Source organism: Lagenorhynchus albirostris, chromosome 3 (genome assembly GCF_949774975.1).
Source record: "Lagenorhynchus albirostris chromosome 3, mLagAlb1.1, whole genome shotgun sequence".
In the NCBI taxonomy this organism is placed as follows: Eukaryota; Metazoa; Chordata; class Mammalia; order Artiodactyla; family Delphinidae; genus Lagenorhynchus; species Lagenorhynchus albirostris.
This window is the reverse complement of record NC_083097.1, coordinates 62,936,900-62,962,634: the sequence shown is the minus strand read 5'-3', so window position 1 is coordinate 62,962,634 and position 25,735 is coordinate 62,936,900. Positions and strand designations below refer to the sequence as shown.

General features: G+C 37.6%; 1 protein-coding gene and 1 non-coding gene across 3 annotated transcripts in view; one reads left to right on the top strand and one right to left on the bottom strand.

Moving 5' to 3' along the window:
- CMYA5 (cardiomyopathy associated 5) overlaps nt 1-25,735 on the bottom strand; it is a 106,084-nt gene that overhangs the window by 51,818 nt on the left and 28,531 nt on the right. For both annotated transcript variants that reach the window (XM_060143196.1, XM_060143195.1), the window contains exon 2: nt 753-10,860. In XM_060143196.1, the coding sequence (XP_059999179.1) occupies nt 753-10,860 (10,108 nt within the window). The remainder of the gene's footprint in view (nt 1-752; nt 10,861-25,735) is intronic.
- LOC132518930 (small nucleolar RNA SNORA72) lies at nt 14,543-14,671 on the top strand. The gene has a single exon (XR_009540044.1). It is a non-coding gene; the product is annotated as a small nucleolar RNA SNORA72 (small nucleolar RNA).

Genomic DNA, 25,735 nt, shown 5'->3' with positions numbered 1-25,735 from the left:
TATTACTTGCAATTTTAGATGATTCTGGCTACTGTATGGAGAATACATTGATGAGATAAGAGTGGAGATTCCAGTTAGAAGGCTACTGAAAGGTAGATGAGAATCTTAAAGACTAAATGTTTGATTTCCAATAGTATCTCTGAGGGAGGAGAATACTTATAATCACATACATAAGGATATATGTTGCGACTAACTTTCTAACATTGGGAGTCTATAGACATAGCCAGAAGGAATGCAAAAGTTTTCCATTTCTAACATCAATTTTATAAATAAAGAAGAAATGTGGAGAAAACCAAAATTTAAAATGTCTTACTGTCTTGAGTATTTTATAAAACTTGCAATAAAATTGCTTAATATAATGTAAATGTGTATTTTTAAAGGATGATATTGTAGATAACAGAAAATAAATTGTGCTTTATGCTCAAGTGCATATTTTTAAATTTAAAATTATTTGCCTTTTTAAGATAATGTTAAGGGCTACTGTCATAAGATCTCTCAAAGGCAATGCCCCACGTTATTTATCCTGGTATCTCCAGAATCTAGAAAAATACCTGGCACATACTATGTACCCAGTAAATGTTTGTCAAAGTGATCTTAACTAAATAACTAGGGAAATGCTTAGTTTTTTTCAGACTATTATGCCTAAAGATGAGTGTATCAAATATTGGTCATTTTTTAAAATTGAGAAAATGAGAAAGTCAATTAAACATCTATGTATGATTACACACTTGTATGCTTTAAAATCTATTTACCTTTATAGCACTTATAGCTGTATCAAGCGTTGAAACCTCATGGTCTTCGTGGGTACCAAACAGCTTGTCAACAGCAGAAATTGGGCTTTTACATGTGTGGCAATATGTGTCAATCTGGGACTTTTTCAATTCCTTTTGTTCCTTCTCGGTTACCAACTCTGATGATAACTGGTCTTGTTCTGTCATCTCTCTGTCCAACTCTTCCTGTTCAGCAGACTTACTTTGTTCCACCTCACTCACAAATTCATTTTCACTGACATGTTCAGAGGATTCCTTTCCATGAGATAACACATCTTCAGGGGTGGATTCTGAATACAGTTCTTCTGATAAAGTGTCTTGAGTAACCACTTCGTAATTCAGGGATTCAGCAAATTCATACTCATCCTGAACAGGGCTACTGCAGAGCCGGTCTTCACTCAGCTCAGGGGGAACCATTATTTGAGGTTCTTCTTGCAGTGTTTCTTGAACACAAGTTGCACCAGATGCAAATTCTTCCTCTGGGAAGGACACTTGTACTGGGACATTCAGACTGACCTCTGGATTTGCATTTGCTGCTCCATTAGTCTGGCTGCTCATTTCATCTACTCTCTCCAGGACATGATGAGTGTCTTCAAATGGAACCACATAGCTTACCCTCTGGGTAACCACTCTGACTTCCTCGATGATGGAAGCTTTCCTCTGCATAGCTACACTGTCAAGAGCCTCCACGTGGCCTACTGATTCTCCTTCCCTGTAAGCTGCTTTCTGTTTCTCTTCCAGACTCTCCTCCCCGCAAATAGTTTCAAACCTCCCCCAAATTTCCCCTTCTTCAATTATTGATTGGTATGAATCATCCTTACCAACTGGTTTTTCTTCTAGACCTTGGCCTTGGTCCTTTTCAGTTACAGATGTGTCATGGAGAATGTCATCTTTGAGTATGTACTTCTCAAAATATATTCCTGTTCCATCATCAGTGTCAGAATTTCTGCTTGGAAATGATGCTTCAGAATTCACACTGTCACCTTCAGAAGCTGTCTCCCCTTCTTCCTTTTTCTCTCCAACTGCTTCTTCATACAGATCTTTATATAAAAATGCCAGTGCGGGTGGCTCCTCCAGAAGTTCAGGATTAATGGCTTTAGCAGTGGTAGGAAATATCTGGGTTCGTGACAAAACTCCTTCCTCTTCATCAAATAAAGGCATCCCAGGTGACTTTGAGTCCACATCTCTATTTATGCTCTTTGGGGCATCTCTGTCAGCTGATTTTTGGATAACCGAAGACTTTTGGGTCTCTGGGTCAGATAATTTGCTGTAGTCCTTTTCTAGTCCATAAAAACTTTCATCTAATTTCACCAATTCATATTCATATTCTAGGGCACTTTCCTCTGAACGTTCTGGGAGAGAGACAGTTTCTCCTGGAACTTCCTTTGACAGCTCTCCTTCAACATTTAATTTCCATGGAGTTCTCTGTTTTTCTGGGTCTGGGGAGATGTTATAATCAATCAATGTATATTTTTCAAAATAATCCTCTTCACTGGGAATTTCAGGCTGATTAAAGGCTAAATCACCAGTTTCTGAATCTGTGGATATCTCCTCTTTGGTTGTATGAGTTTCGTTCTTTAGGTCTTCTTTCGATGGTGTAACTTTTTTATCAGAATCTTCTAACTTACTCTGTAATGTTTTATAGCAAGCAACTGCCTCACTCTCATCATGGAAGGGTATAGGCTTAAATGAGGCCTTCTCTTCCAAATATTCTAACTTACCTTGGATTTGTTCACTTTCTTCCTCATCAACTGAAGAAATAAATGCAGGAGCATGAATGTTCAATATCTCACAACCTTCAGAAATGATACTGAAGGCACTCTTTTGCTCTTCTGAAAGTCCAGCTGGCTTACTAGTCACTGTAAATTCTTCATCTCTTACATATGTGTCTTCAGGCTCCTTGGAAATCATCTCATCAATACTGATTGTTGTTGCATTAGTTATAAATTGAGCATAGTTGCTGCTCACTGAAGAGCGTGGTTCATTTACATGGGCATCTTCCACAGCTTCCAAGTGGTGCTTTGAAACAAGAACAGATTGTTCAGACATTTCAGATGCTTGATCTTGAGATGTTTGAATAGTATGGACCATATGCCTCTCTGGAGTCAATTCTGACCATGGATCTAAAATCCTGTCAGATTCTTTAGATGGAGATCTTTGTTTACTTTCTTTTGTGGTATCTACTGAGCCACCTTTTGGCAGCTCTGACGCTGTGACCTGTCCCTTTTCTTCATTGTGACTTACCACATCCCTGCTTGACTTGTCCAATACCAGATTTCCTTCCTTCGGTAAAGAGTGATCATTTATTTCATCACGATAAGGAAGATCTACTGGAAGGAAAGTCCTGGTTTTCTCCACCAAAACTTTACGTTCTTCTAATGGATGTGGTTGGGCTCCTACTGCCTTTGTTTCCCTGATTTCTGGGTGAGCCTCTGAGATCATGGTTTCTGATTTTTCCGTAATTTCTGTAGTTTTAACTAATGACAATGGTTGAGTTTCACCCAAAGAATGACTGAAAGAGATATCTGACTCTTCAGGCATATGCCTGGCTATATTCATGGAATAAGGTTGAATTTCCTGCTGCTCTTTTCCTTCTAAAAATGCATGTGACGGCTCTTCTTTTTCTTCTCCTTTACCCTCCTCAATAATTTTGTATCTTTCTTTGTGGTCATCATTTTGATAGACTTGCTGCAGCGCAGTAGCAGCTTTTGGTTCTTCCAATTTAATAGGGCTAGATCCGTGTGTAATTTGTGCCTTCCCTATTTCATTATTACCTCTAAGCTCTAATGGGGCCACCGTTTCTTGTTTTTCTGCCACCACTTTCTTTTCTTCCAAGGAATATGATCTCATTTCCAAGTTACCTTTCTCCTCAGTTGGGCTAACAGATCTGAGTTTTATTTCCTCTTCAGAAATTTTCAAGGAAGTAGGTTTTGGCATCTCTTTCTCTAGTCTGTCTTCACCAAGATCAATTAAACTGTCTTTAGATTCTTCTACTGGCAAAATTATTGACTGCAGCTCCTCTGATTCCTCTGTGATATTTTTACTTGCAAAGCTAGATGAAGCTGATTTGGGCTGTTGTGGCACCTTATCTATTGCATCAAATAAAAAGAGTGATTTTTCTTTTTGATCACTTCCTGGCTCTTCTTTAAGGATAGAAATATTCCATTTAGATGGAGGGGAGATTTCTGGCATCTGGGGTCTTTTACCATCAGTGATATGAGGACAAGCAGCATTTTTGGCTTCTTCCATAATGGATTTCTCACCCATGGGAGAATAAGATTGAATTCTAAGATGTCCCTCACCATCAGCAGAAGTAACTACTGAGTTTAGGTCCATTTCCTCTGAATAGTCTAGGACTTCTTTCTTCCCATAATCTTCACTAGATGCCTCAAAGTTGGATTTTGGCTGTGGCAAAACTTCTACATTTGACAACAATGTGGGTTTTTCTTTAAAGTCTTGACCTTCACCAGATTTAACTAAAGAACCTGTGGATTCTGCAGCAGTTTCAGGTTTGGCCTCTAGCAATAGATGATCCGCTGGCTTCTCATTTGCATGAACGTCAGCTGGAGCAGGACCTCTAGGCTCTATCACAGTCACTGCTTTTTCTACAGATGGGCTTGGCTGAGCTTCTAAATCTTCTTTTTCAGCAACTTTGTTATCTGGAGTGCTTGATTGTAAAAATAAACTGGACAACCACGATGTGAAAGATGAAATTCCTTTCTTTCCCTTTTCCTCAGAGAGGCCTGGCTCCACGGCCTTCTGCTGCTTGGGCGGCTTTTGTATGACCTCAGGTGACTCTGGGGGTTGAGGTTCTTCATTTTCTTGGGTTGAGGAGAGAGGTTTTATTTGTGTGGGTGTTTTCACTTCAGATGCTGGTTTCCCTCTCTCAGCATCATCTACAACCTCTGACTGAACCACTTTTGATTCTTCTCCAGGTAAGGGAGATATACGCCTGTGTGCTTCTTTTTCATTGCCCAGTGCAAGTTCTGCCTCTTCTGCCAGGAAATGGGCTGCTTTGGCAAGAGAGGGAAGAGTTTCTGATTTGACCTCTTCTGTTGATGGGCCAGACACTGGTTTCTGGAAGATTCTTTCAGATGGTGTTTTGGTTTCTTCCCAGCTGTCATCTTTGCAAGGCCTGGAAAATTCTGTGTTTGCTTTCTCCGATACCAAACTTTCACTCCCCACTAAAGAAAGGGTCTGCTTCCCTTCTGCTTCATTTCTCTCCACATTTCCAGCTGGAACTAAAGATTTTGGTTTGGGGGCCAGCTTTATTTCTTCAGAAGAATAAGTTTTAGTTGCTAAGGTCTCTACGTTACCACTAGAGGTATCGAGAGTAGACACTGGTTCTTGTAATGATAAGTGAGACTCTTCTGCAGAATGTGGCAGAATTTGCCTTCTGATTTCAGTTGCGTGGTCTTTCTCTGACAGAGCAGGCTTGAGCTGCCCTGTCATCAGATCACTGGTACCAGAGGAACCCAGCTGCACAGATCCAGGGACTCTTTCTTCATGGTGACTTGCCAAGTCTCTCTCTGGCTTTTTCAGCATCCAATTTTCATCCTTTGGAGAAATAAGGGCCTCTTTCATGTGTGTTTCTTTGACATCTGTAGACTCAGTTGTCATAAATGATTTTGATTCTTCCAAAGGCAAATTTTCTTTCATAGACAAAAATTGTTTAATACCCATATCTTGTTTATCTGCAAAAGATCTGTTTACGTCAGGTAATTTAACAGCTTGGTCTGAATGAAGTTCTTTTTCAGGCTTCTCTTCTTCCACAGGGAGATCAGAAGAAGCAATCTTTGATGGCTCTGTTATACTCTGGGGTACATGAAATGAATTTGGTTGGTCAGTTTCTTCAGTTAATTTAGTTACAGTATTATCTGTCACTTGTGCCTTCAAATTTCCTGTTGGCAGTAACAGGCTTATTTCTTGTTTTCCTTCTTTTTTAAAGTCAACTGAATGGCTCAACTCTCCTGATAACCCTTTTAAAGAAAAAGTGTATGGCTGAAGTTCTTCTGGGTTGTCTCCTTCAACTAGAGAGGTAAATGCTTCCCTTGATCCTAAGCTAACTACCTTAGGAGAGAAAGATTTAATTTCTTGAATCTGAGCTTCCTCCCTAAGGCATGATGAAACCTCTGAAATTTCGGGCACTGTAGTTGACACATGAAGTCCCCTGTTTTCTTCTTTTCCTTCTCCTCTGCTTCTAAGTTCAGCTAGGCCCTTTTCTAAGGCAGAATCCCCTGTTTCAGTTATGGGAGATTTTATTTGTTTTGTATCTATGGATTCACTTTGCCTACCTAAACCACCAGTGAATTCAGAGCCAGAATTTGGTAATTCTGATACTTGATGTGGCTTGTCTTCCTTCTCAGGTTCCAGAGAGAGCTGTGCCAGAGCAAGATCTTGATTTTCTGACAGGAAATCTCCCTGAGCTACAGAAGGTGTCTCCATTGCCTGTTTGCTCTTATCACCACAGAGGGTTGGTAATGTTGAAGCTAAATCTTCTGATGCTAAATATTCTAGCTCAGGAAAAGAACTTGCTGTTTGCTCATTTTTGCCTTTTGTAACTATATATTTGAGTGCAGGTGACACATTCTGTGAGGAAGGAAGTTCAGTTTCTGTTTTCTTTATCTCACCACCTAGGTTGAGCGAAAGCACATGGTCAGGTCCTGACATCTCTGAGGCAGAAATAGAATTTTTTTTCTGTGACACATCCAAATATTCAGAGTCGAAGACTGTAGAAAATGGAAGCTCTTGTTTGTTTTCCACCCTTGCTTCCTTTGATACATCTGAATGCTGAGAAGACAATGTTTTGGTTACTGCCAACCCAGGTTTAATGTCTTCAGTTTCTACCTTTGACAAAACAGAATGCTCTGGTATAGAGGATATGCTTGCAGGTAAATCAAATTTAATTTCTTTCCCTACTTCTGACCAAGCCAGATGTTGGGATGCAGCAGTTTCAGCGGGAGAAGAACTAGCTACAATTGCTACATTGTCTTCTTCTTTAAGAAGTGAATGCTTATCTACAGATGTTACCATCTGAAGTGGCAAACCAATTCCTAATTCACTCTTTCCTACTTTTGTTAAGACTGGATATTCTGTAGGGGTGGGAAGAGATAAATCTGTTGGGATTTCTTCTTTTGCTAATTTGGTTAAGCTTGAATCATGCTTTGTTACAGATGTCGTGGTTATTGAAGAACTGGGTTCAATTTCTTTCTTTATGTCTTCTGACAAAGCTGAAAATTCTGATATGGGTGGTGCATGCTCAACTTCCTTTTCCACTCCTGGTGACGCTGAATGCAGCACTCTAGGTGTACCAGTTGTTTTAGAATCATGTTGCACTTCTGCAACACAAATCTCAGGTCCAGATAAAGATGTTTCCTTTAGAGGTGAATATGGTTTTATTACTTCAGGCTCATTCTCTGACAACCTTCTCTGTTCTAGTTCAGATGTCACAGTTGGAGTTAAATTGGGTTTGACATCCTTCTTTGGCTCATCTACCAAGTCAGGCAGAACTGAATCTTTCATCCCAGACTCTGGAACATTTGGAGGCTGAGGCTCCATTTCTTGATCCCGTAATACATGTGCTATAGCTTCTTGAGAATCAGGCACAATTTCTTCCTTACTTTTAACTTTTAACAAAGCCATCTGTTCATCTGCAGATTTTGGAGTGAGTGATGTTTTGGGTTCTTGTTCTTTCTTAATTGCATGGACTGAATCAGGTGAAACTGAACACTGAGATACAGGCAAAACAGGTTTGGTTTCTTCCTTTACCATGGACAATTGTGCAGGTGTTGCAGCTAGTGATGAACTAGTCTTAATTTCTCCTTTCTCTGAATCACTGGTTAAACATGGCGGAATCAAGTCTTCAGACTCAGGTTCTAAATATGCTCCAGTTCTCTGCTTCTGTGCCATAATGAGATATTCAGATACAGTTGTTGATGTTGTTTGAGCATCTGGCTTAATCTCTCCCTCATTTGTTGAAGGGAGCCAACTCAAGTCTTCAGGTGCACACACCAAAGGAGAAGTTTCAGTTCTTTGATTCTGTGATGAACTTAGATGCTCAGGTACAGGTGTAGCAGTTGGTGCAATTTCTTCCTCATCTGCTTCTGAGAAGCAGGAATATCCTGACACAGCCATTGCAGTTAACAGTGAATCAGGCTCAGTTTCCTCCTTATTTGTTTCTGGGATCCTATATGGTGGGATGGAAGCTTGTGATGCTGAATCTGGAGAAAAAAGTTCAGCTTCTTCGGTGTCTTCATCTGACAAAATCGTGTGTTCAGATGGTGATGTTAAACATATTGGAGAATCACACTCAAATTCTCTTTTCTCTGTCTCCTGAGTTCCATAGGATGGAAATGAGAATTCTGACACAAATGCAGAGTCTGGAGAAAAAGGTCCAATGTCTTCTTGCTCTTCTTCTGAGAAATTCATGGGTGAGGAGGCATCTTTTAGATTTAAAGGGGATCTGTGGACAATTGCTTCCTCCTGTGACTCCAGTGTTGCATATGGCGGTACTGAAAATTCAGACGCAGAGGTGGAAGAGGGTGTGTACCACTCCATCTCTACTGTCTCTTCTTCTGAGAGGACCACATGTTCAGATGGGGTGGCTGAAAGTGGTGGGGCCTGGCATTCAGGAGTCCCCTCAGTTGTGTATGGTGGCAGAGAGCATTCAGAGACAGAGGCCACCTCTGGGGGATAGAATCTGGTGTCCTCCTTCTCTTCTTCTAACAGAGTCTTGTGCTCAGAAATACCTTTTGATTTCAACAGGGAGACATCACCAATTATTTTCTTTGGGGATTCCTGTGTTACATTTGGCGGGACTGCATATTGGGAGGTCAGTGTTAAATCTGGTGTGAAATGCTCATTTCCTAGGTTCTCTTCTTCTGATAGGACCATGTGTTCAGATGTAGCAGTTGAAAGCAGTGGTGACTGGCATTCAGAAGTCCCCTCAGTTGTGTATGGCGAGAGAGAATGTTCAGATACAGAGGCCACCTCTGGGGAATACAGCCTAGTGTCTTCCTTCTCTTCTTCTGACGGAATCAGGGGCTCAGACACACCTTTTGATGTTAATGGGAACTTATGGTCAGTTGTTTTCTTTGGTGACTCTTTTGTTGCCTGTGAGGGAATTGAATATTCAGAAGCAGATGTGGAATGTGGTGTGTAATGCCCATTTTCTGAAGCCTCTTCTCTGGACAGGACCACGTGCTCTGCTGTAGCTGTTGAAAACAGTGGGGACTGGCATTCAGGAGTCTTCTCAGTTGTGGATGGTGAGACAGATGTAGAGGTTGAAGCTGGGGAATAAGGCTCAAATTCATCGTTCTCCTCTTCTGACAAAACTGCATGTTCAGATACAGGTTTTACATTAGGTGAAGAAACTGGCTCAACTTCTTGCTTCTCTCGTTCATAGTTCAAATCCTGTGTGACTGAATACTCCGATATGAAAGCAGAATCAGTAGAAACAGACTCATTTTCCTCTCTTTCTTCCTCAGATAAGGTGACATGTTCAGGTGTTGATGTCGTCAGTAATGGCAGAATGGTCTCGTCTTCTTTCTGCTCCACTTCAGGGGCCAAGCGTGGTGGGAAGGGCTCCTCAGAAACTGATGGACTTTCTGGGTAATCAAGTTCTATGATCTCTTCTTCCACTAAATTAGAATCTTCAGGTTCAGGGGTAGCAGATATTGGTAGAGGCGTTTCTATTTCTTCTTTCTCTGGTTCCTCTAACACTAGAGGTTCAGAAAGAGAAATGGATGTCTCGGGCATGTTTTCATCCTTCTCTCCTTTGACAGCGAGATGAGGAGGGTTCAGTCGTTCAGAGACTGGTTTTGCCCTTTCTGGTGAAGTCAGATCCAGTTCTTCTCTCTCTGCGCCAAAATCTTCCTGGATAGAGGCTGTCAGACCTGGTGAAAGTGTTTCCAGAGAACCCTTCTCTGACTCCAGTGAAATGGAATGGTCAGCAGAAGATACGTCTTCCCTCTTTACCTCGTCCACTAACGGCAGTGAGACTGAAGAGTCATGCTCTGCAGTTACCATTTCTTGTGAATCAGCCTCAGATTCTTCCTTTGCTGTTTCCAGGAACGCAGGTGCAGATGTATTGGGTGTAAGAGAGGAAGGCTCTATCTCACGGGGTTTTGCTTCATCAGCTGGCAGCTGTGGCACTGACTGTGGAGCGCTGAGCTGTGTTTCTTGTTCTGCTGTGTCATTACTTGTATAAGAGGAAGGTGTGTGCTTGGTAGTAGATGCAGCCCTTAAGGGAGAATCAGCGTAAATTTTCTTTAGATCTTCATGACTGAATGAGGTCAGGGACTTTGATCCTTTGGAAACTGCACCTCTCCAGGGTGCAGCAAGCTCTTTTACTTCATCATCGTCTATGCTTTGGGCTACTGATTTGCCTGTTTTGGAAACTACATTAGAATCATGATTGCCCAAATCTGGCTCTAGACTAATGGACGCATCTTTCCCCTTCCTATAATGTATTTCTTTAATTACATAACCCTTTGGCAATGTTCCATAAAATTGTAAAGGAATTAATTCTTCTTTAACAGAATTAAACATCTTAATTTTATATTGTACAGTTCCTATGTAAACTGGCCTTAACACTAACGGTTTGTGTTCTTTGTATATCGCTCCAGTGATAGGAGGTGTATTTGAGGTGGTCTTCTTGTTTCTCATCTTATCGTAAATGCCAGTAGATGAATTCTTTTTCTGGGTCTTTAGTTCCTGGCTTTCTGAAATTAAAGGATTACTTGTTTTGTTTGCTGGAACATCTTGGGATTCAAAAGAATTTCTTTTTTTGTTGCCTTTCCGACGCAATGATGGTGAGCCATGCTTTGACTTAGGCTTTCTTTTCCGAACTTTTTTAACTTCATCCACAATAAAGGAAACATTCCCTGGAGGAGACTTCAGAGTCGACCCTTCCAGACTACACACACCAGAGGTCTGACTTTCTTCCAAGGCCCAAGGAGTGGAAGACCTACTTGAATTGGTCTCCCAGGTTATTCCACTATCTTCCCGTTGAACTGTTACCATGGAAAAGGAGGGGTCAGATATGATACACTTCTGCTTGGTCTTGCCCTCTTCATTCTGGTCTGATAACCTAGAGTAAATAATGATATTATTAATAATTCTACATATATTAATAATAAAAATAACAGTAATTACATATTCTAATAATAAGGTCAATGTCCTACTCTTACTAGGTAAAGGATTAATGTAAAATTAAAACATACAGATGAATAGTGCCATCCATATCAAAAATAAGGATGTATACAAAATAAAGTTTAAAAATTGAAGTCAGGATACCAAATACAATAACACATCCCAGGGTGGAATAAATCAATATCCTGCAAAGTCAAAAAAAAGCTAAAGTGAAATTCCCTACCTTCCCCTATCAGGATTGCCCCCAGACCTCCTGTGGCTCACCCAGTCCCTCAGGCTCACTATCTACTCACCAGGACCTTCATAATGGCCCTTGCACCTGTGCCTTCCCTGTTACTGCTATCACTACCTTGACCTAGCTTTTTATCACATCACCCCTTGATTATTTCATTAGCTTCCTAACTGGTCAGCTAGTATCACGTTTACCTCCTGCCCTCCCCCCACCCTCAATCCATCCTGCCTATCTTTCCAGACCAAGTTTACTAAAAATTTTCATCATGCCACTTCCTGCTCAAAAACGTCAGTAAATTCCTTATATCTATAGAAAAATAAATTCAAAATACTTAACTCTCTGATCCCTACCTGACCTTCTTTCCAAGTACCCACTTCCACCCTATCCCTACATGGTACATTTCTGTTTTAACTAGATAATTCTGTGTTCAGTAAATATATCACGGAAACTCTGAGTCAGGGCCATGAAGGGAAAGTAGTGAATATAGAGAGATCACAAAAAAACCCAGCAGCCTACTGTGCTGTATTTAACTCATCTGTAAACCAGGAATCATAATAGAACCTACTTCACGGGATTGCTGTGAGGTTTAAATTAGCTAATACACATGAAATGCTTAGAAAATGTGCCTGGCATGTAATTAACACTCAAAAAACATGATCTGTAATCAGGTCCTCCATATAATCCTTGAACTAGAGATCAAAGGAGCCTGGGCATGTTCATTTTCAATGGCTAAAGAGGTTTGGAAAGATGGTCACCTCGGACTGCTCTCATATGCCCTCAAGAGATGGCTGGCTTTGGCTGTCCCTTTCAATTGCCATTGGGCCTTTGTCTCAGACTCTGCAGCACTCTTCCCTGGAATTTTCCTACACTTTCTCCTCCCCTGTGCTCATGCCATTCTTCCACTTACAATTCTTATCCCCCACCTTCATCTACCTTTCCTGCATATTTAAATTCTATCCACTCTTCAAGGCTTAGTTTTAAAACCTCCAGTGTTACCATCCCTGACCAATTCAGCAGGCATATTTGCCTTTAAGTTCAAGACTGAGATAAATACAGAACTATTGACTGACTTTTACACTTTTCTACAACAATAAAAACACAAACAAAAATCTATGCTAAAAAACCACTAAGCATAAGTATTCAATTAAGGCACTTTTAAAAAACATACAGAGATAAAATTTAGGTCCCTAACCAATCATTTTTTTTATCATCAGTCACTGCTTATATTAGCGGTCCTCAATTCTGGATACATTTTAGAGTCATCTGTAGAGAGATTTTAAAAAATACTGATGCCACACTATACCCCTTCCCACAGAGACGCTAGTTTAATCGTACTAGGGTAGGAAGTTTTAAGACCTTCCAGGTGACTCCATTATGCATCCAGAGTTGCAAATCACTGGGCTAAACAATCCTAGCTATGAAACTTAACTAGTACCTGCCTTTCTAGCTTACCCTGAACGCTTTTTAGTTTGTTAGGTTAGGCTGAAAGCCAAGACCATAAATCTTTGCAGGTACATTCAACTCCCCTTTCTGAAACTTCAGAGTTTCCCCAGTAGTCATCCGCAAAGGGCTTATGGACTGCTGAGATCCTGATCTCCTTAGATCTCACCCATGACCAAGTCGAGCCTGGGGCAGCCAGAACCCCTGGACCACTGGTCTTCAGTAGCAAGCATCCTCATCCGTTTACCCCAGGATGCTGAAAACAATTTCATTTTCTACACATGCAGTGAGTGAAAATGGCTGGAAAGCGGTGAGAAGAACTGGTTTCTCCATTTCCCTGGTAACTCTGCTCTCACTTATTTGCTTTGGTATTGAACTTAATTAGTAATTGATACCTTATCTTGGTTCTGAACTGAATCTTATTTTTAATGTTTTTTCAGGCTCCTTTACATATCTAATTAAACTTATTCCTTGAAATTTTCAATTCCTTCTACCCCTTCTCCCTTCTGTTTAACTTAACAAAGGCAGAACGAAATTAAAAATTAAGGTTATAGCATGCAACTGAAAAGTCAGCATTTCGAATGCCCATCATTGTAGTAGTATTACAAAAGCAATTATAATTCAAAGTTAATTACTGATTGTAAATTCAATGTACTCAACCAGAGAAGTTTTCATTACTCATTAGAATGAGTTCATGAGTGCTTAGCAGAATACCCAAATGTTGATCATAAAAAGATAGAGGCCTACTGAGGTGGGTTCACTCAATCATTTACTTATTCATTCACTCATTTATTTCTTCATTTAATAAAATTTTATTGAGTTTAAATACTAGGAATACAAATATAAAGACACAGAGTCTTCTCTCAAGAAATTCAAAATCTAACAGGGAGACAGAACTAAACATTTTAATACAGTGTGGTAAGTTCATTTACAGAAGATAGGCAAGATACAGTGAGAACATAAAGAAGGGAAGACCTCAAGAGGAAAGATACTTGCACTGGATTCTGAAGAGGAAATAGGAGTTTGCCAAATGGATGAAGAGTGGTGGTGGTGTAAGGATGGGACGCTCATTCCAGGAAAATGTCACAGGATATGAAAAAAACGTACACATGAATAAATCAGTCTGGCTCACTGAGAAACCCAAAGTATTTGGGGATATCTTGATTATTGGATGGGAGCAAAGGAATAGAAGAAAAACACAGCCAACAGGAATCAGAGAATAACTATATTAGCATGTGTAAAGTCATAGCCCAAGTATTCAAATTACACTCAGTGTAAAGAAACCATTTTCCTTAATAGAAGACCAATGATCTCCCTAGAATTCAGAAGTGTTTCTTACTCAGGAACACAAATGTTCTCATCTATGCAAAGATGTATACATCAATTTTCCATAATTAATGGATATTGGCTATGAACATGATCTTATTCATTCTCCTCTGATTCTCACAAAGCAACCTTCTGATTATTACTTGGCTTCCCAAGCAGATTTATCTGAGAGTGAGAAGAAACACTTCTTGATGACCTGGGGAGCTCACTTCCTCCTTTCAGAATTGGTCAAGGAGAAGGTTCAGTAGATTTGAGTTAGATCCAGGAAAGAACAGACTGATACCGAGTTGAGTGCCAAAGACTTCTTCCTTTTCAGGATAAACTTTATCTGATTTCCTTCTATTCCTATTTATTAAGAGACATTTTTAATAATGAATGAATGCTAAATTTTATTATACAATTTTTATGCAAAATTGACCATATTCTTTATTCTGTTAATGTGGTGAATTACGATTGATTTCCAGATGTCAAACCAACCCTGAACTCCTGAAATGACTTCAACATGGTTGTGATGTATTATATTTTTTATATTAAAAAGCTGGATTTTGTTTAGGAATTTTGCTCCTGTGTTCATGAATAATTGGCCTATAATATCCTTTCTTACAACGTGCTTGTCAGGTTTTTGTATCAAGATTGTGCTGCCTCTTGTAATAATCAGGGCAGGGTAAACATTTGCTATATTAAGACCATGCATGTGTCCCCAGACCTAGTTCTTTCCCAAGGTCTGGTTTTGTAAATGCTGAGGATAAACCAAAAAAGAAAAACAAAACATTGTGCTGCCTCAAAGAACAAATTGGGAAGTGTTCTCTCCTTCACTATTCTCTGGAAGAGTTTGTAGAAGATTGTATTATTTCTCTCTTGAGTGCTTGGTAGACTTTACTGGTGAAGTCATCTGCACCTGTAGTCTTCTCTATGGTAAGGTTTTAATTAGCAGTTTAATTTATTTAATAGTTATGTGACTACCTGAAATTTCTTTTTGTGTCACTTTGGATATGTTGTATTTTTCTAAGAATTGACATATTTAACCTAAATTTTAAAAAATCATTGGATTAAATTTGTTCATAGTATTCTTTCAGGATCTTTTAAGTTTCTGTAAGATCTAAAATTGTATCCATTTTTTCAATTCTGATATTGGTCATTTGTGTCTCCTTTTTATGTTCTTCATCTTTATAAAAATTGACAGACATTATAATTTGGTAATCTTTTCAATAAAGTTTGGCTTTATTGATGTTTCCTTTTTCATAAATGTCTGCTTTCTATTATTTGCTTTTTCAACTTTGAGTTTAGTTAGCAAGTATTTTTCTACCTTCTTGAGATAGATTCTTATATCATTAATTTCTATCTTTCTCCCTTTCTAATGTTTCTAATATTTCTCCTTTACTATAACTTAAGACTAGGCATTTCTCTTTAACCAAAGATTTTGATGCATCACATAAAAGTTGGTATATAGTATTTTCATCATTATTATTATTAATCTCAAAATATTTTTGAATTTCCATTGTGATATCTTATCTGACCCAGAAATTATTTACTTCTTTTTATTCCAAGTTTACTCAGATATAATTGACATAGAACACTGTATAAGTTTAAGGTGTACAGCTTAACAATTTGACTTATATACATCATGAAATGATTACAATAAATTTAATTAACATCCATCATCTCATATAGATATGAAATAAAAGGAAAAGAAAACATTTTTCCTTGTGATGAGAATGCTTAGGATTTACTTACCTAAGAACTTTCATAAAGCTAATTATATTTATCATGTTATACATTACATCCCTAGTACTTGTTTATTTTATAACTGGGAGTTTGTACCTTTTGACCACCTCCATCCAGTTCCCTCGCTCCTTGCCTCTGGTAACAACAAAGCTGATCTCTTTCTCTAAAAGTCTGTTTGTTTGTTTGTTTTTTAAGTATAACTGACCTATAACACTATGTTAGTTCCTGGTACATAACGTGGTGATTCAATATTTCTATACATTTCAAAATGATCACTATAGTAACTCTGGTTACCATCTGTCACCATACAAAGATATTATATCATCACTGACTATATTCTCCACACTGAACATTTCATACCTCTGACTCATTTATTATGCAACTAGAAGCTTGTGCCTCTTAATCTCCCTCACTTATTTCTCTCCTCTCTCCATTCCCCTCTCTTCTGGCAATGACCTCTTTGTTCTCTGTGTCTATAACTCTGTTTTTATCTTGTTTGTTCATGTGTTTTGTTTTTTAGATTCCACATATAAGTGAAATTATACAGTAGTTTTCTTTCTCTGACTTATTTCACTTTAGCATAATAACCTCTAGGTCTACGCATGTTGTCACAAATGGCAAGATTTCATTCTTTTTTATGGCTGAGTAAAATTCCATTGTGCATATGTGTGTGTGTGTAGGTTGATTCCATATCTTGGCTATTGTAAATAATGCTGTAATGAACATAGGGGTGCAGATATCTTTTTGTATTCGTGTTTCATTTTCTTCAGATAAATATTGCTGGATTTATGGAGTGGAATTGCTGGATCATATGATAATTCTATTTTTAATTTTTTGAGGAACCTCCATAATGTTTTCCATAGTGGTGGCACCAATTTACATTCCCACCAACAGTACATAAGGGTTCCCTTTCCTCCACATCCTCACCAACACTTATTATTGTTGTCTTTTTGATACTAGCCATTCTGACAGGTGTGAGGTGATACCTCATTGTGGTTTTGATTTGCATTTTCCTGATGATGAGTGATGTTGAGCATTTTTCATGAGCCCGTTGGCTACTTGAATGTCTTCTTTGGAAAAAGTGCCTATTCAGATCCTCTGCCCATTTTTTAAGTAAGTTGTATGGTTTTTTGTTGTTGTTTTTTGTTGTTGTTGTTTTTGATGTTCAGTTGTGTGATTTCTTTATATATTTTGGATATTAACCTCTTATCAGGTATTTCATTAGCAAATATCTTGTCCCATTCAGTAGGCAGTCTTTTCATTTTGTTGATAGTTCTCTTGCTGTGCTTTTTAGTTTGATGTAGTCCCATTTGTTTATTTTTGCTTTTGCTTCCTCTGCCTGAGGAAACATATCAAAAAATATTGCTAAGATCAATGTCAAAGAGCATACTGCCTATGTTTTCTTTTAGAAGATTTATGGTTTCAGGTCTTATATCTAATCCTTTAATCCATTTTGAGTTTATTTTTGTATATGGTGTAAGAAAGTAGTCCAATAAGATTTTTTTCCATGTAGCTGTCATTTTCCCAACACCATTTATTGAAGAGGCTGTCTTTTCCTCACTGTATATTCTTGTCTCCTGCATCATAGATTAATTGACCATATAAGTGTGGGTTTATTTCTGGGCTCTCTGTTTTGTTTCATTGATCTGTGTGTCTGTTTTTGTGCCAGTACCATGCTGTTTTGATTACTGTAGCTTTGTCATATAGTTTGAAATCAGGGCACGTGATACCTCCAGGTTTGTTCTTCTTTCTCAAGATTGCTTTGGCTATTCAGGGTCTTTCATGGTTCCCACAAATTTTAGAAATATTTTTTCTAGTTCTGTGAAATATGCCATTGGTATTTTGATAGGGATTACATTGAATCTGTAGGTTGCCTTGAGTAGTATGGTCATTTTAACAACATTAATTCTTCCAATTCATAGGCACGGTGTGTCTTTCCATCTGTTTATGTTGTCCTCAATTTCTTTCATCAGCATATTATAGGTTTCTGAGTACAGGTCTTTCATCTCCTTAGTTAGATTTATTCCTGGGTATTTTATTCTTTTTGATGCAATTGTAAATGGGATTGTTTTCTCAATTTCTCTTTCTGATAGTTCATTGTTCATGTATAGAAAAGCAATAGATTTCTGTATATTAATTTTGTGTCCTGCACTTTTACTGTATTCACTGATGAGTTCTACTAGTTTTTGGTGGCATCTTGAGGATATTCTGTGTATAATATCACACCATCTGCAAACAGTGACAGTTTTACTTCTTTCTTTCCAGTTTGAATTCCTTTTATTTCTTTTTCTAATCTGATTGCTGTGGTTAGGGCTTCCAATACTATGTTGAATAAAAGTGGTGAGAGTGGGCATCCTTGTCTTCTTCCTGACCTTAGAGGAAATGCTTTCAGCTTTTCACTATTGAGTATGATGTTAGCTGAGGGCTTGTCATATGTAGCCTCTATTATGTTGAGATATGTTCTTTCTATACCCACTTTACTGGGAGTTTTTTTTTTAATCATAAATATATGCTGAATTTTGTAAAAAGCTTTTTTTGCATCTATTGATATGATCATGTGATTTTTATTCTTCAGTTTGTTAATGTGGTGTATCATATTGAACCATCCTTGCACCCCTGGGATAAATCCCACTTGATCATGGTGTATGATCCTTTTAAAGTATGGTTGAATTTGTTTGCTAGTATTTTGTTGAGGATATATGATTATTTTAAGATGCTGATCTCTTAAGGTCAATCACATTTTAACAATCTTGCATTTTTACTCCCCTCCCCCATACACACATTTAATGCTTTTTACATCATATTTTATATCTTTTTTTGCATCTTTTGTATCCCTTAACTACATATTGTGAATATTGATGATTTTACTACTTTTGTCTTATAACCTTCCTACTAGGTTTATAAGTGGTTGATCTACTACCTTTCCTGTATATATGCCTTTACCAATGAAATTTTTCCTTTTGTAATTTTCACATTTCTACTTATAGCCTGTTTTGTACACTCAGAAAATTCACTTTAATGTTTCTTGCAAAGCTGGGTTTTTTGTTGCTAAACTCTTTTAGCTTTTGCTAGACTGTAAATCTCTTGATCTCTCCTTAAAATCTGAATGATAGTTTGCCAGGTGGAGTATTCTTAGTTGTACATCTTTTCCTTTTATCACTTTAAACATATCATGCTACTCCTTCTGGCCTGAAGAGTTTCTGCTGAAAAGTCATCTGATAGCTTTATGAAAGTTCTCTTGTACATAACATGTTCATTTTCCCTTGCTGCTTTTAGTATTCTCTCTTTTTCTTTAATTTTTGCCATTTTAATTGTAACATGTCTTGGTGTGGTCCTCTTTAGGTTGATTTTGTTTGGCATTCCCTGCTTCTTGGACCTTTTTGCCTCTGTTTCCCTTCCTTGGTTAGGGAAGCTTTCAGCTATTATGTTTTCTGCTCCTTTCTCTCTCTCTCTCCTCTCCTTCTGGGGCCCCTAAAATATGAATGTTAGTATGTTTGATATTGCTCTAGAAGTCTCTTAAACTGTCCGCATTTTTAAAAATTCTTTTCTCCTGTTTAGCTTGACTGATTTCCACTACTCTGTCTTCCAGTTTGCTGATCTGCCTCTCTGTATCATCTAAGCTATTGTTGATTCCTTCTAGTGTATTTTTTATTTCAATTATTATTATTATATTCTTCAGCTGTGTTTGGTTTTCCTTTACATTTTCTAACTCTTTGTTAGAAACTACTGACTGCTCACTGTATTCATACATTCTTATCCCAAGTTCTTTCAACATCATTACGATCATTACCTTGAACTCTTTGTCAGATAGACTGCTTATCTCCACTTCACTTAGTTCTTCTTCTGGGGTTTTATCTTGTTCCTTCATTCAGAACATATTCCCTGTCACTTCATTTTGCCTAACTCTCTGTTTTTATTTCTATGTATATGGCATGTTGATTTCATTTTCCAATCTTAGAGAACTAGCCTTAAGTAGGAAACATACTATACGCCCCAGCAGCACACTCCCCTTTGGTCACCAGAGCTATATGCTGCAGGGGTGCCCTCTATATGGGCTGAATTGGTCTTTCTGCTGTGGCAGGCTGACTACTGTGGGTGCACTGCTAGGTAGATGTGGCTGGCCCTCAGCTCAATTGGTTGCCAAGCCCTGCCTAGTCAGAGATTATCTTAAAACATATTCCTTAATTTCAAAATACATGGGGATTTCCTAGTTATTTTTTTTGTTAATGCTTTCTAGTTTAACTGCATTGTCACCAAAGAATTTATTTTATAGAAGTTATACTTTCAAATTTATTGAGATTTGCTTTATGGCTATATGGCCAAATTTTGGTTGTTTGTTTGTTTAAATATTTATGTGTTCTGGAAAAGAATATGTGTCTTGTAGTTTTTCAGTATTGTTCTATGTACGTCAGGTAGGTCAGACTTATTAGTTGTGTTATTCAAATATTTTTATTATTTTTTTAATATTATTATCTGCTTTACTATGTGTTGTATAATTCTCATACAACAATTCCATAAGTAGATATATTAATTTACCAGATGAGGAAACAGGCCTGGGGGATTAAGTATTTTTTGCAAATCAAGTCTTTTTACCTTTAATGATATTATGGGATCTTAGTTCCCTTGGTCCAGAGCAGTGAAAGTACTGAGACCTAACCACTGGACCCCCAGGGAACTCCCACAAAGATTTTCTAAAACTCTGCCAATTTAAATGGAGCACTTAGTCCATTTAAGCTTAATATAATTACCAATACAATTACCATATATTTGGGGTTAAATCTTCCATCTTATTATGTGCTTTCTATTTGTACTACCTAGTCTATGTTCCTTTTTCTCTCCTTTCTTGCCTTGTTTTAAATTGAACATTTATTATTATTCTATTTACCCACTTTATTAGCTTGGCAGTTATATTTTACTATTCTTTTAGTGATTATCCTAGAGATTTCAACATCCTTGAATCATTAATGTCTAACATAAATTGGTATTTTTATCTCTTCCAAGACAACACAAGGACCATAAATTATAATTTCAACTTACATGCTGTTATAATTGTACATTTTAATTCTGTAAATATTTTAAAATCTCATAGCCATAATTTTATTATTGTTTTAAACAGCCAATATTCATTTAGATTTCTCTATATACTGAATTTTCAAAAATTGTGTTCCATTCCTTCCTCCACCTCCAATATTCCATCTGGAATCATTTTCCTCCTCCCTAAAAAATTCGCTTTAGTACTTCATTTACTGTGAATTTTCTGGTGGTAAATTCACCCTACGTATTCCTTAAAAAGTGTTTTTACACATCCATTCTAAGAGTCTTTTTTCAGGGTATAAAATTCCATATTGGCAGGTATTTTTCTCTGAAGACTTGATTCCACCATGTTTAACCAGTATTTTCTCTCAATACTTTATTTTTTAAATTTTTATTCAAGTAGAGTTGCTTTACAATACTGTGTTAGTTGCTACTGTACAGCAAAGTGAATCAGCTGTATGTATACATATATCTCCTTTCTTTTGGATTTCCTTCCCATTTAGATAACCACAGAGCACTGAGTAGAATTCTCTGAGCTATACACTAGGTTCTCATTAGTTATTTATTTTATACATAGTATTAAGTGTCAATACTGTATATATGTCAATGCCAATCTCCCAATTCATCCCATCACCCCTTTCCCCCTAGATATCCATATGCTTCTTCTCTCTGTCTGTGTCTCTGTTTCTGCTTTGTAAATAAGATCGTCTATACAATTTTTTTCAAATTCCATATATATGCATTAATATACAATATTTGTTTTTCTCTTTATGACTTAATTCATTCTTTATGACAGTCTCTAGGTCCATCAATGACTCTACAAATGACCCAATTTCGTTCCTTTTTATGGTCGAGTAATGTTCCATTAAAAATGTCATTCCGGGCTTCCCTGGTGGCACAGTGGTTGAGAGTCCGCCTCCCGATGCAGGGGACACGGGTTTGTGCCCCGGTCCGGGAAGATCCCACATGCCGCAGAGCAGCTGGGCCCATGAGCCATGGCCGCTGAGCCTGCGCGTCCGGAGCCTGTGCTCCGCAATGGGAGAGGCCACAGCAGTGAGAGGCCCGCATACCACAAAAAAAAAAAAAAAAGTCATTCCAAGAGGGCAGACAGCAGAAGCAAGAAGAACTACAATCCTGCAGCCGTGGAACAAAAACCACATTCACAGAGAGAGACAGACAAGAAGAAAAGGCAGAGGGCTATGTACCAGCTGAAAGAACAAGATAAAACCCCAAAAAAACAACTAAGTGAAGTGGAGATAGGCAACCTTCCAGAAAAAGAATTCAGAATAATGATAGTGAAGATGACCCAGAACCTCAGAAAAAGAATGGAAGCAAAGATCGAGAAGATGCAACAAATGTTTAACAAAGACCTACAAGAATTAAAGAACAAACAAAAAGAGATGAACAATACAATAACTGAAATGAAAAATACACTAGAAGGAATCAATAGCAGAAGAACTGATAAGTAACCTGGAAGACAGAATGGTGGAATTCACTGCTGCGGAACAGAAGAAAGAAAAAAGAATGAAGACAGCCTAAGAGACCTCTGGGACAACATTAAACACAACAACATTCACATTATAGGGGTTGCAGAAGGAGAAGAGAGAGAAAAAGGACCAGAGAAAATATCTGAAGAGATTATAGTCAAACACTTCCCTAACATGGGAAAGGAAATAGCCACCCAAGTCCAGGAAGTGCAGCGAGTCCCATACAGGATAAACCCAAGAAGAAACACGCCGAGACACATAGTAATTAAATCGGCAAAAATTAAAGACAAAGAAAAATTATTGAAAGCAGCAAGGGAAAAATGACAAATAACATACAAGGGAACTCCCATAAGGTTAACAGCTGATTTCTCAGCAGAAACTCTACAAGCCAGAAGGGAGTGGCATGATATACGTAAAGTGATGAAAGGGAAGAACCTACAATCAAGATTACTGTACCCGGCAAGGATCTCATTCAAATCCGATGGAGAAATGAAAAGCTTCACAGACAAGTAAAAGCTAAGAGAATTCAGCACCACCAAACCAGCACCACAATGAATGCTAAAGAAACTTCTCTAAGTGGGAAACACAAGAGAAGAAAAGGACCTACAAAAACAAACCCAAAACAATTAAGAAAATGGTAATAGGAACATATAAATCAATAATTACCTTAAACATGAATGGATTAAATGCTCCAACCAAAAGACACAGGCTTGTTGAATGGATACAAAAAAAAAGACCCATCTATATTCTGTCTACAAGAGACCCACTTCAGACCTAGGGACACATGCAGACTGAAAGTGAGGGCATGGAAAAAGATATTTCATTCAAATGGAAATCAAAAGAAAGCTGGAGTAGCTATACTCATATCAGATAAAATAGACTTTAAAATAAATAATGTTACAAGAGAAAAGGAAGGACACTACATAATGATCAAGGGATCAATCCAAGAAAAAGATATAACAATTATAAATATATATGCACGCAACATTGGAGCACCTCAATACATAAGGCAGCTGCTAACAGCTATAAAAGCAGAAATCGACAGTAACACAATAATAGTGGGGGACTTTAACACCTCACTTACACCAATGGACAGATCATCCAAACAGAAAATTAATAAGGAAACAGAAGCTTCAAATGACACAATAGACCAGATTGAGTTAATTGATATTTATAGGACATTCCATCCAAAAACAGCAGATTACACTTTCTTCTCAAGTGCACATGGAACATTCTCCAGGATAGATCACATCCTGGGTCACAAATCAAGCCTCAGTAAAGTTAAGAAAATTGAAATCATATCAACCATCTTTACTGACAATAACGCTATGAGACTAGAAATGAATTACAAGGAAAAAAATGTAAAAACCACAAACACATGGAGGCTAAACAATACGTTACTAAATAACCAAGAGATTACTGAAGAAATCAAAAAATACCTAGAGACAAATCACAATGAAAACACGACGATCCAAAACCTATGGGATGCAGCAAAAGCAGTTTTAAGAGGGAATTTTATAGCTATACAAGCCTACCTCAAGAAACAAGAAACATCTCAAGTAAACAATCTAACCTTACACCTAAAGGAACTAGAGAAAGAAGAACAAACAAAACCCAAAGTTAGCAGAAGGAAAGATATCATAAAGATCAGAGCAGAAATAAATGATATAGAAACTAAGAAAACAATAGCAAAGATCAATAAAACTAAAAGCTGATTCTTTGAGAAGATAAATAACATTGATAAACCATTAGCCAGACTCATCAAGAGAAAGAGGGAGAGGACTCAAATCAATAAAATTAGAAATGAAAAAGGAGAAGTTACAACAGACACCGCAGAAATACAAAGAATCCTAAGAGACTACTACAAGCAACTCTATGCCAATAAAATGGACAACCTGGAAGAAATGGACAAATTCTTAGAAAGGTATAACCTTCCAAGACTGAACCAGGAAGAAACAGAAAATATGAACAGACCAATCACAAGCAATGAAATTGAAACTGTGATTAAAAATCTTCCAACAAACAAAAGTTCAGGACCAGATGGCTTCACAGGTGAATTCTATCAAACATTTAGAGAAGAGCTAACACCCATCCTTCTCAGACTCTTCCAAAAAACTTCAGAGGGAGGAACACTCCCAAACTCATTCTATGAGGCCACCATCACCCTGATACCAAAACCAGACAAAGATACTACAAAAAAAGAAAATTACAGACCAATATCACTGATGAATATAGATTCAAAAATCCTCAACAAAATCCCAGCAAAGAGAATCCAACAACACATTAAAAGGATCATACACCACTCTCAAGTGGGATTTATCCCAGGGATGCAAGGATTCTTCAATATACACAAATCAATCAATGTGATACACCATATTAACAAATTGAAGAATAAAAACCATATGATCATCTTGATGCAGAAAAAGCTTTTGAAAAAATTCAACACCCATTTATCATAAAAGCCTTCCAGAAAGTGGGCATAGAGGGAACCTACCTCAACATAATAAAGGCCATATACAACAAACCCACAGCAAACATCATTCTCAATGGTGTAAAAATGAAAGCACTTCCTCTAAGATCAGGAACGAGACAAGGATGTCCACTCTCACCACTATTATTCAACATAGTTTTGGAAGTCCTAGCCATGGCAATCAGAGAAGAAAAAGAAATAAAAGGAATCCAAATTGGAAAAGAAGAAGTAAAACCGTCACTGTTTGCAGATGACATGATACTATACATAGAGAATCCTAAAGATGCCACCAGAAAACTACTAGAGCTAATCAATGAATTTGGAAAAGTTGCAGGATACAAAATTAATGCACAGAAGTCTCTTGCATTCGTATACACTAATGATGAAAAATCTGAAAGAGAAATTATGGAAACACTCCCATTTACCATTGCAACAAAAAGAATAAAATACCTAGGAATAAACCTACCTAGGAAGACAAAAGACCTGTATGCAGAAAACTATAAGACGCTGATGAAAGAACTTAAAGATGATACCAACAGATGGAGAGATATACCATGTTCTTGGATTGAAAGAATCAATATTGTGAAAATGACTATACTACCCAAAGCAATCTATAGATTCAATGCAATCCCTATCAAATTACCATTGGCATTTTTTAAAGACCTAGAACAAATCATCTTAAAATTTGTATGGAGACACAAAAGACCCCGAATAGCCAAAGCAGTCTTGAGGGAAAAAAACAGAGCTGGAGGAATCAGACCCCCTGATTTCAGACTATACTACAAAGCTACAGTAATCAAGACAATATGGTACTGGCACAAAAACAGAAACATAGATCAATGGAACAAGATAGAAAGCCCAGAGATAAACCCATGCAACTATGGTCAACTAATCTATGACAAAGGAGGCAAGGATATAAAATAGAGAAAAGACAGCCTCTTCAATAAGTGGTGCTGGGAAAACTGGACAGCTATATGTAAAAGAATGAAATTAGAACACTCCCTAACACCATACACAAAAATAAACTCAAAATGGATTAGAGATCTAAATATAAGACCGGACACTATAAAACTCTTAGAGGAAAACATAAGAAGAACAC